General features: G+C 37.1%; 1 protein-coding gene across 1 annotated transcript; it reads right to left on the bottom strand.

Moving 5' to 3' along the window:
- Positions 1–8: 8 nt before the first annotated feature.
- On the bottom strand, positions 9–13,844 carry LOC108378552 (cationic amino acid transporter 2-like). Its single transcript, XM_017634845.1, is given in 11 exon segments — positions 9–2,423; positions 2,629–2,904; positions 2,963–3,153; positions 3,216–3,318; positions 3,374–3,728; positions 3,889–4,061; positions 4,138–4,242; positions 4,313–4,597; positions 4,674–4,784; positions 4,787–5,069; positions 13,256–13,844. Coding segments are annotated over 10 exon segments (3,417 nt in total). The 5' UTR covers positions 4,914–5,069; positions 13,256–13,844; the 3' UTR covers positions 9–732.
- Between the last annotated feature and the right edge of the window lie 583 nt (positions 13,845–14,427).

Raw genomic sequence — 14,427 nt, 5'->3', positions numbered from 1 at the left:
TTTTTTTTTAAAGATGTGTAAAATTTTAGAAAAAATTTTGTAACAAAAATTAAAAGACAAAAATTAAAAGAATTGTTTATGTATTTGGTAAAGAATTCTATAGACGCACGGTTATAAGTTCTAACGACTAGTTTTAAGGAATAAAAATCTACTAAATTCTCATAAGACATATAGACATCGTACATACACAATACACACTAGTCATTAAAGAATCCGGCATGCATGTTTCTTCTCTTTTGGCATATTTTAAATTTTAAGCGTGTGTTAGATTTCCTGTGAATACTTTGAGCTCTTCCAAGGACGTCATGTCGCAGCTTTCTGCCTTTGAAATCGCTTGAAGTTTTAAAATCATGCTGTAAATTAGTTTTTATTATCATGCAAACCTATATGCATATATGTATGTACATAAATACATAACGTAATATTGGTTAGACCTACTTACATATGTACGTAAAATACTAAGTACGTAAACTACCAATTAGTATACATATATCTACAATAAAGCTTTTGTGCTTTGAGCTTTGAGCCGTTTGCTTGAGTGCTAAGTATTTGTAACTAGCTAAGTATTTGTATAGTAAATTACATCAATAAATATCTTTAACAGCTACAATACTAAAATGCAGTTCATATAAATAAGTGTACGCACACATATATGCGATTATGTTCTGGTAAATCGGAACCCATATATGTACGCTTGTAAATATCAACAAGTTCAATGCTACCCCCCGTCTGCTACCCATACAGCTCCACAGCGCCGTTGGGCACGTGTTTTAGCTGATTTCGTGCGTTGCTAATCATCTCCTTGCCCTCGGCAGCTTTTGTGGTCGCGATATTGCTCTCCGATCGCGCGTTGCGTCTGCTCACTTGGCCATTTTGTTTGAGTTGAAGCACTCCGCTCTCTTCCTCTTCTCGCACTGATATTGGCTCCACTGACTTTGGTCGTCGTATAGGCACCGGTTCTGGCCGCTTCTGTGTACGATGCGAGGGACCACGTTTGAGTACGGCTTCCAATTTCTGCTTGAATGGCAGCGCTGGCTCTTCTGTTGCTGGATCATCAGCTTTTATGGGCCCACCTACTTTAAGCGCGATAGGTTTTTCGTCGTCTTCCAGTAGTCGTTGGAGACTGGGGCGTTCTTTATTGGGGCGCAGGTTATTTATAGTTTTGTACAGTATTGGATCGAATTTTGGTGGCTTTGGTATGTCGTCAGCATTCGATTCTTGCTCGGAAGTTTCGCCGTTTAATCCAGCCAGACCAGTGTTCTCAATGGCTTTCAAAACCAGATGGCGCACGTCTGTTTCGCTTTTTGAATGCTTGAGCGACGGACGGGAAGGCGCCTCCTCTTTGAGCGTGGGTTCTTTGGCTATTTTTTGTGTCAGTGCTTGAGCTGGTGGGACCATTAATATTTTACTAAGTCTATTCTTGAACTGATCCGAATGAATAGGATCCTCGATGGTGAACATAGAAGCTCCGGAGCCTGTGCGATTAAGTACTGTAGCTCCATTTGTGAGGGTAGTCGCTGCAACGTTTTGAGTTGGCTGCGCATCATTCTCAGCTGGCGGCTGTAGCTTTTTCTGTGCTACTTCTTCTATCACCACTTCGATTGATGGCTGTAGCATTGTTTGTGTTTCTTCGCTTTCATTCGCCGCTTCCATTGTTGCTGAAAATTGAAGGTTCACTGCTTCATTGAGTGATCTGTGCCGCTCCAAGGCTTCCATCAGCTCGGCGCTATTCAGAATTTCATCAACCAACTTTTGCGCCGCCTGTTGGCTGGCCGTGAAACATTCCGTACCACCACTGAGACTGCTGTTGCTCGAACTTTTTTTACTCTCTATCTCAGGCACTGCCTCCAATTCGTCTGACGAATTGCTGCTGGTATGCACTGTCGCCACTGTATTCATCTCAATCACACTCGGCAGCATCTCTGAATCAACACTGAATTTCCGATAATCTGGCATGTTGGACGTTATTGTAGTACCAGCATCTGCTGCTTGCAATACATCGTCTAGCATTGCTATGACAGACTTCTCATCTTCGCGTGCGCCATCTTTCTCCGTATCCACTCTTTCCGCAGAGCTCTTCGATGTGTGACTTCGATCATCCTCGATGTAGAAAACTTTGCCATTTGGATGCCTCATCTCTATCAAATCGTCACTGACCTCATTCATATTCATAATTTCATCGAGACTTCTCACCGAATGCTCGTTTTGTGTGCTGAAATTGCTGCCATTGGCCACACCATTGGCGCTCTTTGATTTTTTTAAAACGCCATTGGACTTGATGTTCTTGGGCAACTGACCGTTGAGTGGCTTAGCCTTGCGCGCAGTCTCCCTTAAAGCGCGCTCGAAACTGATGCGCTCTGGATTTCGCTTGTCAGGGTTGCAACTGTCGTACATGCACCAGCTTATAATTAAAATCGGTAAGCCTGCGTTTCGTTTCAGTGAAGTGGTTCAGGAAGGAAGGGAGTAAAATGGTAAATCAGTTAGCTGCCTTGGTTAGTAGGCTACTTAAGCTAAGTTACATGCAAGTGAAGGTTTTGGAATTCCGAGAAGGATAATGCCAATCAGGGTTAGTAACTAAGTACTTGTAAGGTAGGCATGCAACCTAGGATAGGTACTGGACATACTTACCTATCAACATCCATATTCCGAAACGTATCCAAGTCATCACGTCCAGCTGCAACATTAGGTAGATGTTAATGAACACGCTTATGGCAGGTACGAAGGGAACGAGAGGAACACGAAATGTATTTATGACGGCCTCACGTGGTTGTAGACAAATCGCGACCAAGACTAGCAATGCAAGTGTCACTAGTAAGGGCAGTAGAATAAGTACCCATAGTTGGTTGTGGAGCAGTGCATCGTAAGCTTCTTTGAGTATGAGACCAATGCCCAGAGAGAGAAGACCTATTAACGGCAAAAATTTCTGCTTAGCACTTTTCTTATTAAATCACAAAAGACTTACAGAAAATAGTAATCAAGCTGCCTACAATTCGCGTCGACAGCGAGCTTGGTGTGTCCAGCCGCTTGATATTGAAAAATTGCACGAGTACCGCCTTGGTAGTGATACGCGTGCCCGTTGAGGTGAGCATGGAATTTTCGGTTGGCGGCTGATTGCCACTCTCACAATCCGAACCATCCGTGGAATCCATGTACCTTAAAGTTGTGGGAAAGAAGTGTTAACAGGAAATAATCTAGAGCTATTCATTTTCCTATACCTGAGAATCGTAACTGAAATTGCGACAACGCTGTATGCCAGCAAAGTGCCGATTGATAAAAGACTTACGAGCTGCTGTAGATCAAACAAACCGGCCATCAAAGCTGAAGAGCGATATTAAGTGATAGTTATTCGCATGGAAAATATTTGGCTAAATACCTGTGAATACGGCGGCAAAGATGGAGCCACCAACCGGCACCCGGTAGCGCGGACTAATTTTGCCCAAAAATCGGAAAAGCAAACCATCTTCAGCCATGGAGTACATGATCCGCGGCAAAGGGAACAAAGCGCCAAATAAGCTGGCCAACAAGCCGATGAGTCCTCCGACAGCCACCACCCACATGGCGAACGTCCAGCCAACTTGCTTGAAGGCAAATGGAAGCGCAGCATTTGGATCTTGTTCGTAGTAGGGTACCATGAGTGTGAGCACCGTAGAGACACCAAAATAGCAAAGAAAAATTATCAGCAGTGAGAGGAGAATGGAACGCGGTATGTTGCGGCGTGGATTGCGCACCTCTTCGCCGGTGGTGGCNGAATGGAAGCGGAGCATTTGGATCTTGTTCGTAGTAGGGTACCATGAGTGTGAGCACCGTGGAGACACCAAAATAGCAGAGAAAAATTATCAGCAGTGAGAGCAGAATTGAACGCGGTATGTTGCGGCGTGGATTGCGCACCTCTTCGCCGGTGGTGGCGATGCAATCGAAGCCGACAAAGCCAAAGAAGCAGGTAGCTGCACCCTTGAGCGTGCCCGCGAAGCCGAATGGAAAGAAGCCACCGGAACCGATATCATGCGCTGCGATGGTGGCGTTAACTGTATGTGGATCGATGGACCAGTTCGCGAAGTTGGCTGAAAAGTAGAGATCGGTGAGAAATTTACATGGCTCTGAAAGCTATGTAGTCTATAAGTGACAAAGAAAACCTACCTTTTATAGCGCCTGCAACAATTACAAACAAAAGAATCAAAATATTAAGGCTGGTGCAGAAATTGTTTGCTAAAGCTGAAGTCTCCACGCCAAAAGCCAAGGCAACTAAAGGTAAAGTGAAAAATGAAAGCAACGTAAAAATTTAACGAAAAAGTGTCTGCTTGATACAACATACCTCCGAATACGATCACTAGCCCAAAGGCGAAGAAATCGAAGTAGCTGCCCAGGAAGCTGACGTTAATCGGCGCTACCTCAGCAAACGTAGTCTTGAGCGTATCATTTATGAGCGTATCCAAATAGAGACTTATGCCGCGACAGACACTCGCTGTGCCAATAATATACTCCAGCATCAGATTCCAGCCAATGACGAAGGCGACGAACTCCCCTATGCACACATAGCTGTAAACGTAGGCAGAGCCGGCCTTTGGCACACGCGCACCAAATTCGGCATAACATATGCCTATCGAGAAAAGATAATGACCGTTGCCATCAAAAATATTGCATTAGCAATTCTCTATGAGTAATAAGCATCCTACCAGCAAACAAGGACGCCAACGCGGCAATGGCGAAAGACAACATCACCGAAGGGCCAGCTTGATCGCGGGCTATTTGGCCGGCTAGCACATAAACACCTGCACCCAACGTGAACCAACGCCCAAGGCGGTGAGATCGAATAGACCAAGCACCCGATTGAGCTTCGTATCACTGTCCTGACCTTCGGCGGATAAAACTTTTCGTCGAGTCAAAACTTTCCAATATGTTGGTTGCGGCGCCATTTTTTCCAGGGGTGCACTACACCGGTTGCAGTGATTCGTGGGGACAGATGAGTGGACTAAATTAAGAAGCAGTTCTGCAGGTGCAGCTCTATACTGTGATGTGTGCGCTTTTGGCAGCGTTTTAGTTGTGCTCCTGTCCGGTGTGTTGCGGGTGAACTGCAATGAAATTCATAATTTTTTTTTAGCAAATGTATCTTTATTTTGTAAAAAATATATATTTGTGGTTGGGATGAACTGGTGAAGACTTGTAGTTACAACTAATAATTAGGGAACGAAAATAACAGTATTTTTTTTAACTGTTAAACATGGCAAAATATTTTTTAAGGCCGAAATAAAAGCCCTTTCCAGTTATAAACAAACAGCTTATCCAAATTAAACAATTTTGGTATAGATAGAGGACTAAAGTAGCTTCCAAAACGAAATATCTAAACGAGGAAAGCCACCTAAGGATAAATATTCCAATAAAAATGGTATTGAAATGCTGATTGTCCTTTTGCTTCGCAGGTCGTATGTCATGTGACAAGTTTATTTGTTAAAAAAAAACTACAAATTACAAAATAAGACTTTTAGCTTTGATTTTGGACTGTCGGAAGCAATATCGCACGAGAACCGCAGTCGTCATAGCCCCGTAACTAATTAAAAATTCACGGTACAAGCTCGAGTACTTATATGAATCACAAATGTCAAGGCAATGCACAGAGTTGTAGTGCTAGATATAGATACAGAGTTTCAAAATAACGTAAGATTGAAATACAGGATTGTTACATGAAATGAATATACAGAGTTGCATTACAAAATATCAATACATGTTTACACAAATAAACTATTAATGAAAGAGGGCCGCTACAGTATTTAATTACCATAGAGCAAATCTTGGGTCAGGTATATGAATTTCTTGTGTATTAAATTTTAAAAAAATATAAATAGAGGTGGCAACCTTCATTCGTTAATTCTGTTAAAAAGATTTGTTTATTATTCGGAAAGGAGTTTTAATTCGGACTTAAAAAATATTTGGCCAAGTTTAACTGTTAGCAAAATAACTGTTATTTTCGGTCCTTGCTAATAATATTAGATATATGTCGCTATTTATGGGGCGCTCTACCCTAATTTACTTGTGATAAAAACACTTGCTATAGTGGCATACAAAACAATTTTATTTTTGTTGAAAGAGAGTTGAGTAAATGATGTCAATATCGCTAAACAGCGGCTACAATAACAAGAAGAAAGCAATAAAAATTCATACAAACATTTTTGGAATCAGTCAAGCGATGAATTATTGCATTTTTATTTAGCTTTCGTACCCGTCCAACAAAGAAATCGTTAAGGAATTTTATTTGTGAACATTGTATGTAGATATTAAAGGTCTGCATCGGAATTCAGTTGGCTTCACTGTGAAGTTTTCTTCAAATATATGTATGTATATATTTGAATAAAAAGATAATGTATGTCTTTTCTTAACATTATGTTAAATGCAAAAATTTTAAAAGAAAAAACTTCATAAGTATTCCTATACTTCCTATGAAGCTTTCAAATACTACTGAATGCAATCAACAAGAGTATTTCTGCTGGTATATTTNTTAAACTCATATGTCGAGAGAAAATTTTCGGTGTTAAACAATTTTTTTTATCGCGTTTTTTGCTATAACATTTTCGCCTGAAAAGGTTTGCTCGGGACTTTAATTGGCCAATAAACAGTTTTGGCCTTCAAAACCTTTTTAATTTATACCTTCGATAATTTTGGAACTACTATCCCTCGATTTTTATTTTATACTATAAATCTAAAGCTCTCAAAAATGATGACGACCTTGTTAAAATGGTTTAGGCTTTATTTTGTTATAGTCCTGAGCGAGGCCTTTTCGCCGACATAAGAATTTCCAAAATCAGATAGCAAATAAGAAAGTTATAGCAAAAAACGCGATTTATCGGTTTTTAGCGGGTACAAAAAAAAAAACAAAAATGTTTACAGCCAAAATTTTTTCTCCACATAAGTATTCAAATAAAATTGCCACACGCTAAACTTTGTGTCGTGATACGCCTTAAGGTACACATGTATTGTATAAAAATAAATTTTTTTGATGTGGAATTTCACCGAACAGCGATTTAAAAAAAAAAAGTAAATAAAAATGTATGCCTTTTTTGCATGCCACATAATTGTCATAGTTAGGTACGTATGTACATATGTATTGCTTATTGCCTACATCGGTTGCCTGTAGAACATGTGTATTTATTTAAATTACATAATAAATTTTTTAATAACATTTAACAGATTTGCACTTCTGTCTACAGCACGAAGTCCAATGCAATTGCGCTTCTTTTCTGAAATCTGATGTAATAATCTTTATCGCTGACTTATTTATGAAAGTATGTAATCTAAATATTGTTATTTACGAACACTGAACTCGGAAAAGCAATTATCCTAGTTGAAAGTATGCCATTTTACGAGGCTAATACTTGCAAGCCAAATACTGAGATAAGTTGCTTTTCAATAGAATTTTGAAACAGGGCGTTCTTGAAAAGTTTTTTGAGATAAGGCGTTTTCGAACTAGCTACCGAGATAGGTCGATATTCCACTCAGCAGTCGATATATAGTACTTGAAACAGATTTTTATAGGTAAACAATTTTTATAGATGAAAAATTGGGCTTTGATGATTTTAAAAACAATGTTCAGTAGTCACAATTAATAATTATAATTTTCAATGGGATATCTGTCAAAAATATCTGCAATCGAACCATAAATATGGATTTTTCTTAACTATCGACTACAGAGCCTTCTAATGGATTTATTTTTGGTAAGTGTATTTCATATGTATGCATATAGAGCAGAGGTTCCCAAACTTTTTTCTCGTATACCCCTTTCAAAATTTTAGTGGTTCCGGTTCACAGATTTTATTAAAGCGACAATCTGAGTACAGATTTAATCAGATTTTTTCGGAATACTTGGATCGCTGAAAATGTACAGGATTTGCCCATCCTCACATGAACATTGTACATTTAGGATCAGCTCCTTCGACCTCAGGGTATTAAGTAAAGCACTCTCCTTATTGAAGAGGTTATTTGGTGGTATATTACAGTGAACCTTCAAAAGCTACCATTAGTTATGATTCGATCGCCTCAGTAATAAATAAGAATAGTGAAAACCATACGCCATTCTCACTAAGAAAAATTTCTAAATATTTAAGAAATGGTAGATGAGGCACCTGAATGCCCCAAAGGCTATTGAATGTATGAGTGACCGTAGTGTTCCAAAATAATGTTTAAGAAGGCCCTAATCAGAGTAATATTTATTCAGACAATCTATGTATATACAGAAATAAGCAGTTACGCGTGTTAAACGAAACTACAACATTTACAAAGGTATTGCACCACAAACCACAAGAAAGGCGATTAAATAAATAATAAGCAAAGCTAACACTTGTAATCACAGATAAGTTCTTCGCGTGACCTTAGCTGTTTCTGATAAGCTCTTTTGGCCCAAATAATCACACACACTTGAAAATGCTCGCTGATAAAAAGTAACTGCAGTTGTGCGCGCATACATACATATTTGTATTCTTCTATTCGAGCTATTGCGTCACAATATCATGTGTCTTTGAAATAAATAAAGATAAAGTAGAAGTTGCATCATACTCGGTATAAAGTTGATAACAATACTTTATTTTTGATAAAATATTCAAAATTTCAGAGAATACATTTATCTTGAATAATTTATTTTAAGCAAAAAGACATAAATCTCAAAAGGTGAGTATCTTTTTTGTGCCAGATACCACAGACATGTCGTCTAAAGTACAAAACCGCGTATGCGAGGTTGCATAAATTATTTTCTAGAGAGTAAAAACACTAATATTTCAAAATAGTTCTCGTTTTTATAAAGCAATCGCATTTCTGGCCAGTATAATTTAGGACCAATGGATAAGGAGTGAGCTAAAAGCTTGTGTGAGCAAATCCAATTTTTGGCAGCCAATGTCAGTTACGCGGTTTTGCAAAATGACGATACGCGGTTTTGTACTTTAAACGACGATATGTATATTTAAACAATAACTGCTTGCATTTATGTTACCGCTTTTATTATTGTTACTATTGTTTTTATGAGTACCTAATGCGGTAAATCCCGAAAATCATATATAATTACTAATAGAGAGTACTAATTTTGATCGATGACCGAGTATGCGGCTTTAACATGTGACTGAATAATATTTGTTTAACTAATATATCAGCTTTTAAGTGAGAGCCAAGTTGGGTCATGTACTGAGATCGATAATGATGAATTACCTGGGCAAGTTTATGTACATATGTATGCATTACGTTTGGCGGGCGAAATCAAACCAATGCATTTACCATTTACTTTGTTAAATATAATGTAGCTCTTTTATATACCTTATATATAAATAGGCAAACATGTTTTCTTTACACCGATTTTACAGCTAAACTGTACTTCTAAGGTATAAATAATTACATATCATTAGAAAGGTATTTTGAAGCTGAAGTGAAGAAAATTACTGAAATTTATAATTAGTTTAAAATAAAACAAAGCATATGTACATAAGGAGGAATGGAATATTGACACTGAATTAAAGGTAAGGTGGATTATGTAGAAAAAGAAAGGGATAAAGATATGAAGATGAAAAAATGAAGATAAAGATCAGGATACAAGTACAGGAAAAGATAAAGATAAAATGAAAGGATAAATAAAAATGAAATAAAAAAATAAAAATAGAATTAAAGATATAGGAAATAATAGAGATAAAGATAGAGACAAAGAAAACTGCTTATTATGGTATGTTATGTTATGTTATGTTACGTTATGTTACGTTACGTTATGATATGTTATGTTGGTCAACGCATTTCACCAGAACTCAGTACTAGCTGCTCACTTCACACATCTTACATCAACTCCTCGCGGTTCTCATCAACTTATCTCACTCCAACTCACCTCATTTCATCTCAACTCAATTCAACTCACCCTTACTTCAATTTACCCCGACTAATGTTATTTCACCTCAACTCATCTCACCTCAGCTCATCTCCCCTCAGCCCAACTTATCTGAACTCATCTAAACTCACCTCACTCCAACACATTTCTCTTCAGTACACTTCCCTTCACTTCACCTTACCTAAACTCAACTCAGCTCTTAAATTACCTCAACTGCACTAATTTATATATATAATTTTTTATATGTAACGCATGCATCGGCGTAGCCAGAATGAAATTTAGGGGGGGGCGGGGTTGCTCGACCCTATTAAGCTGGCATTTCAGGGTACTATTTTATATATATATAAGGAAAATTTGAAAGTTAGGGGGGGAGGGCTCGAGCGCCCCTCTGCCCCTACCTGGCTACGCCCATGAACACATGTATATAAGTATGTGCATCCTACTTGTGATATTAGGTGGCAAAAATATCAAGATACTGTGATTATTTAGTCATTTCATTGATGAGTCACTAAACAGCTTAGTTTCTCGTAAAGGTAATCAAACGGGGAAACACCTTCATTATTTTATTAGAGACATAGGTACATTAGTACATATATATATATATATATATATATATATCATTTCGAAAATCACTTCGTTATTTTTTATAATTCAAATGTTTGCTATAGATCTCACATAGTTAGCACATATGTATGAAGATAGCATTTTGTAGAGCTAAATATATGTATATATACATATATCAATAAATTAATATTGGTTCTTAATTACCAAGTTTCTGATCAAATGAGCCAATAAAAATCCATACCCATAATTATTTGTTGGCTAATGAAATTCATCACTCATTGGAATAGTTCATAAATCATATGCGTCGATAAATATGGTTTGAGAAAAAACAGTATAGGTACATATGTACATAGTTCATTGCGCGAAATCACGTTCCGATACAAACAAACGAATTCTACAATTTTCCCTTAATTTTAGTTATATGTAATTGCTTTCTGATGATTCAGAGCGAACATAGCCAATTATGAAATGCGGTTAATGCGATGAAAAATCAAAATGATACTCATACGCCGTGTTATCCACTTTACCAATCGTGAGCGTGAAGATCAGAAAACAATTTAAATGATCTCAGATTGACGTAGGTGGGAAAACGCCCGTTTCAGCGGCAAAAGAAAGTTCTTAAGAATGTTCTTAATGTAAAAAGGTATGACAAATATGTATATTGCATGACGCATCTCCTTGTGGTTTGACGACAAACATTAACAATAATTATGCAAGACGGCAGATAAAAATAAAAAAAATTAAATCAGTGCATTGCGTATGGCATTAAGTCAACAACCGAAGCTGCCATAACGTGCACTGTGCACTGCTTGTTCAATTAGCTTCATTTTTTGTTAGATTAATCTTGCATCGAACGTAAGATAAATCGATAATCTAAGCTGCTAACTTTTTGCGGATACGGACGTAATTTAATCCGTGAATCTACCGCTTGTATACAGCTGGGGCTTGTTATCGTACATGCGCGTGATTTAATATCTCCTGCTTGTGTGAGCATAGATTCAAGCAAAAACAATCAATTTAGTAACAAAATAATTAATTATTATTGCGAGAACTAACAAATTAGACAAGATTTCAAAAAAGATGACATGGCTTACACCCACTTACGTATATAAAAAAAAACATAAACAACCTGCAAAAAATGCTACTAATCCGGGATGACTCCGGTAGCAATGGCAAAGGAACATGCGACTAATGCCACTTTTGATATCTTTATATGGAATGAACTGTTCACTTTTGTTCGAGCATATCCCATGAAGAGACTAATAGGTCCCCTTCATACTCAAAGGGGTACAAAAAGCGACTAGTCACTTGAAAAAAAAAAAAAAATTTGCGCCAGCCGCGATGCGAACCAGGGTGCTCAGGTTTGTTAAGCGAATACTCTCCCTATGTGCCAACGCTGCACAAGAAATTTCATTGACTAAGCGTGTACATATCATTAAATCGTTAACAGTAGCCGTTAGAGATGTGTCGGGGACTAATTGATCTCCAATTATTCCCGTAAGGGATGAGACTAATTGATCTCCATTAGTACCCGTATGAGACTAGTTGCGACTAATTAATGCCCAATTGTACACGATTGAGAGAGATCTAGGAATACTCTCTTTAGAGATTAGTCGCAGATTTTTTTGCAGCGTACATAAATAATTACATGTGGGTAAGGCTTCCTCAAGTGGTCCCCGAATTTACCAAGATTCATATTTTTCAGTGATATTCAGGCAGCGCCGTGATTTGTAGTCGAAAAGTACACTGTGTAAATTTTGTTGCAAAATTCCAAAAATATTTTTTTTTATCAACAATTGAAAATTTTTGTAGTGTTTTGGAAATTTTTATTTTTCTTTGAAAGTAAGTGTCCGAATGATTGGGTGCAGATTTAAAAGACATTAAACTTTACAATAATTGCGTTACAAAAATATTTTTTTTTTGCTTTGCAATAATTTTTCAACAACTTCTGTAATAAACATTTCTGCATTTATCTATGATAAAAATACGTGAGTTTCGATATAGTTTTGTCGGAATGAATTTTTGATTTGCCAGTGTGCGCGCCCGACTCCCGCGGACATGCGAAATTCGAGCATAAGAAATAAAAGTAGAACGATTGAAAAGTGCATTTCTTTCATGCGCAAGAAGTCAACGCGGATTGCGCGCAATCCAGCCACGAGAGTCGGGCCCGCACGTTGGAAAATAAAAACTAGTTCCGACCAAACTATATTGAAGTGCACGCATTTTTTCATAGATAAATGCAGAAATGTTTATTAAAGAAGTTGTTGTTAAAAATTTTTGTCCACGAGGCGCAGATATTTTAAAAAATTCAATTTTTCATGAAAAAAAATATTGAACAGCAAAAAAAATATATATATATATATTTTTGTAACGCGAATAATTTCATTGTATTGCTTAATATTTTTTTAATCTGCACCCAAAAAATTTTGTTCATTCAGACACTTATTTTCAAAGAAAAATAAAATTTCCAAAACACCGCAAAAATTCTCAATTGTTGATTAAAAAAAAAAACCATTTGGAATTTTGCAACAAAATTTACACAGTGTACTTTTCGACTACTCGTAGAAAACTCGTCGCTGCCTGAATATCATTGAAAAATATTAATTTTGTTAAACTCGGGCCCCACTTGAGGAAGCCTTACCCATGTATATTTGTATATGTGTATAACCTTTAAATACTAGTATGATAGAATTAAAGTTAAATGTTTGTATATATTTATTTATAAATTAGGGTGCGAAAATGTTTTTTTTTTTTGAAATTTCAAGACCCATTTCAAACCATAACATGGTTGAAAAAACCATTATACTTTTGGCTCAGTGTTGTCGCTAACGTTTTTGTTGTACTTACCCTTTCTTCCAAACTGCTTAACGAATGCTTGATGTTGATAAGTTGATAAGAGTTGCTTTTTGTTTCAGTTTTATTTCATTTGCGCTTTGAAATTTTCATTTCTTTTTTTCATTTGAAAATGTAAGCAATGCATTGGAAATTACGTAGAAAAGTTTTTCGTTTCACAAAATTTCATCACAACTTTTTAATTGAATGCATTTCTTTTATAATTCAATTCAAAATTCTTTAAGAAAGAAAAAAAAACTACACTAGGATTTTGCTTTATTTGTACGCTTTTCGACGATTATCTTTCCTTACACCCACAAGTATTTGAATGCACTTAATTTGTAAATGAAACAAAAATATATTAATTCGTTGAAACAGCCAACAATCTGAGTTACTCGCGACGCCACTCCGAACGTAGATAATTTGCAACCTGTTGCCAATTTTACGTACGTAAGTACTTCGGTGCTACTACCGCTGTCGTCGGTGTCACCGCCACAACTGTCACTCACCCCGTGCGAGAATCGTTAGGCTGCATCTACCGAATATAATGAACACATATCGAATTACGCATCAATTACGAACTCCACTTCTCAGCCTCAGCCTCGGATCCAGACTCGCTCCCGATAGAAACGACAATCGAATGGAGCGAGCAAAAGGTACAAAAACAAGCTATACACAAAAACAAAATTACAGCAAATATGAAAGTATAATCAAATGAGAAAACGACTAAAAAAAGTACGTACATTGTTTGTAAGCGCACTTCATATTTAAGTATTACAGACATGCACACACGCACACATTCGAAATGCATTTAAGTAGGCAAGCAGACGGACAATTGAAATTGAAAAGGAAAAAAAAANATCTACCGAATATAATGAACACATATCGCATTACGCATCAATTACGAACTCCACTTCTCAGCCTCAGCCTCGGATCCAGACTCGCTCCCGATAGAAACGACAATCGAATGGAGCGAGCAAAAGGTACAAAAACAAGCTATACACAAAAACAAAATTACAGCAAATATGAAAGTATAATCAAATGAGAAAACGACTAAAAAAAGTACGTACATTGTTTGTAAGCGCACTTCATATTTAAGTATTACAGACATGCACACACGCACACATTCGAAATGCATTTAAGTAGGCAAGCAGACGGACAATTGAAATTGAAAAGGAAAAAAAAAA

Source organism: Rhagoletis zephyria, unplaced genomic scaffold (assembly GCF_001687245.7).
Source record: "Rhagoletis zephyria isolate East Lansing unplaced genomic scaffold, Rhagoletis_zephyria_1.1 Rzeph_scaffold_14379, whole genome shotgun sequence".
In the NCBI taxonomy this organism is placed as follows: Eukaryota; Metazoa; Arthropoda; class Insecta; order Diptera; family Tephritidae; genus Rhagoletis; species Rhagoletis zephyria.
Note: the sequence above shows the minus strand (reverse complement) of the source record. Positions and strands in the feature narration are given on the sequence as shown.